The sequence below is a fragment of the Aptenodytes forsteri genome, unplaced genomic scaffold (genome assembly GCF_000699145.1).
Source record: "Aptenodytes forsteri isolate BGI_AS27 unplaced genomic scaffold, ASM69914v1 Scaffold236, whole genome shotgun sequence".
NCBI lineage: Eukaryota > Metazoa > Chordata > Aves > Sphenisciformes > Spheniscidae > Aptenodytes > Aptenodytes forsteri.
The window spans coordinates 3232056-3234053 of NW_008794456.1; the positions used below are offsets into that span (position 1 = coordinate 3232056).

At 60.2% G+C, this 1998-nt stretch overlaps 1 protein-coding gene across 1 annotated transcript in view; it reads left to right on the forward strand.

Annotated features, from left to right (window-relative positions):
- The first annotated feature begins 44 nt into the window (after positions 1 to 44).
- The window catches only part of MAVS (mitochondrial antiviral signaling protein), an 8826-nt gene continuing 6872 nt past the window's right edge, over positions 45 to 1998 (forward strand). Inside the window, exons 1-3 of the mRNA XM_019474970.1 lie at positions 45 to 172; positions 371 to 545; positions 943 to 1175. Of these exons, the coding sequence (XP_019330515.1) occupies positions 56 to 172; positions 371 to 545; positions 943 to 1175 (525 nt within the window). The 5' untranslated portion in view covers positions 45 to 55. The remainder of the gene's footprint in view (positions 173 to 370; positions 546 to 942; positions 1176 to 1998) is intronic.

Consider the following 1998-nt stretch of genomic DNA (forward strand, 5'->3'; position numbering starts at 1 on the left):
GCCCTCCGCTCACGTTAAGTCTCTCTCTCTCTCTCTCGGCAGGTGCTGAGCCGGGATGGGTCTTGCCGAAGACAAAGTGTACGACTACATTTTGAAAAACCTCAAGAACTTCAAGAACATCCGTGTGGCGTCGCTGGCCGATTCCCTGAGCTGCCTGACCGATGCCGACAGAGTAATTTCCTGCTTTCCCGCGTCCTGCCGGGCTCCTTCCCCAACGTATAGCTCAGGCAACGTATAGCTGCCTTACCTCTAAGCCAGACCCTCTCTTAGATGCCCTGCGTGTTTTATTTAGGATGAGCTTCACACCCGGGAGGAAACGCGGGGCCTCTAAGCCAGACCCTCTCTTAGATGCCCTGCGTGTTTTATTTAGGATGAGCTTCACACCCGGGAGGAAACGCGGGGGAGCCAGGCGACCGTCTATAGGTTTTATCAGCACCTGAAGTGCCGGCAGGGCTGGGTGCCGGATCTCATCAACGCGCTGCGCCAGAACAACGCGGGGCACCTGGCCGACGAGCTGCAGCACGTGTATGACTCCTGGCAAGCCCGTATGTAGCCTCGTCGTCCCTGGGTGCTGCCCCAGGGGTCTGGTGGAGATGGGGACCCGAACCACGTCTCCTGGTGTCCGCCGAGCAGCTGGCCTCTCTCCCTGCCCTGGCTTCCCAGGGGCCTGGGGGTGTCTGTGACCGTCCCCAGGGATGTCCCTCACCCCGGTGACGTGCCTGGGGATGGCGGGGTCCTTGTTCGAAGGTGCTTGGGTTGGTGGTGGGCTGGGTTTCTCGCCTGGAGGGGAGATGGAAAGGTGAATGAAGGGGTGCTGTGGGCTGGGCCAATGCGGGGACAGAGCAGGGACACGCGAGGGGCTGCCTCGGCCCCACACTCATCCTCTGCCTCCTCGGCTTTTCCCCCCATGTCCCGGCTTGCGAATCGTCTTGGCTCCTTCAGGTCCCCCGGCTCCCGCCGCTGCCTCCTTCCCTCCTGCAGCCAGCGATGCCTGTCCCGCCGTCTCCTCCATCGGTGCCCAGACGACGTCCCTAGGGCCGAACCCTGCTCCGGGCGCTCCACTGGCTGAGCAGCTGCGCCAAGACCTGCCTGTCAGTGGCCGTCCGCCTCTCCTGCCCAGTGCTGCCACCACCGTGAGCACAGACCTGGACGCCAGGGCCCCGGTGCAGGAATCGGTGAGCGGGGCACGCGTCAGACGGGGACATGAAGGTCCCTTTTGGACCGGAGCGTTGGTGCGGTGGGCTGTGGGGAGCCTGTGGTAGGGCCAGGCTCGTCTAGGGACACCCCAAGCAGCCTCTTACTGCTGATCTCTGCTGCATGCTTGTTGCATCTGGTAACTTATAGCCTACATATGGGCCTATAACCGCTCCCTTCTCCTGCTTCCCCTCCGTGGATGGGAGTGCAGGGTCTGCTCTGTTACTCCAGGCTCCCCTCCACAGCCCCTGACCCCGTGCAGACCTCCTGCGAGATGTGTGGTGGGTGCCAAGGAGAGACCCCCTTCATCACCAGGCTTGCATGGGTCACTGGGACAGGGTTGGGGCATCCCGGTGGTCCCAGACCCCCTCACCCTGGCACAGCGATTTAGAATCATAGAACAGTTTGGGTTGGAAGGGACCTCTAAAGGTCATCTAGTCCAACCCCCCTGCCGTGGGCAGGGACATCTTCAACTAGATCAGGTTGCTCAGAGCCCCGTCCAACCTGACCTGGAATGTTTCCAGGGATGGGGCATCCACCACCTCTCTGGGCAACCTGTGCCAGTGCTTCACCACCCTCAGCGTAAAAAATTTCTTCCTTCTATCTAGTCTAAATCTGCCCCCCTTTAGTTTAAAGCCATTCCCCCTTGTCCTGTCACAACAGGCCCTGCTAAAAAGTTTGCCGCCATCTTTTTTATAAGCCCCCTTTAAGTACTAGAAGGCTGCAAGAAGGTCTCCCCAAAGCCTTCTCTTCTCCAGGCTGAACAACCCCAACTCTCTCAGCCTTTCTTCATAGGAGAGGTGT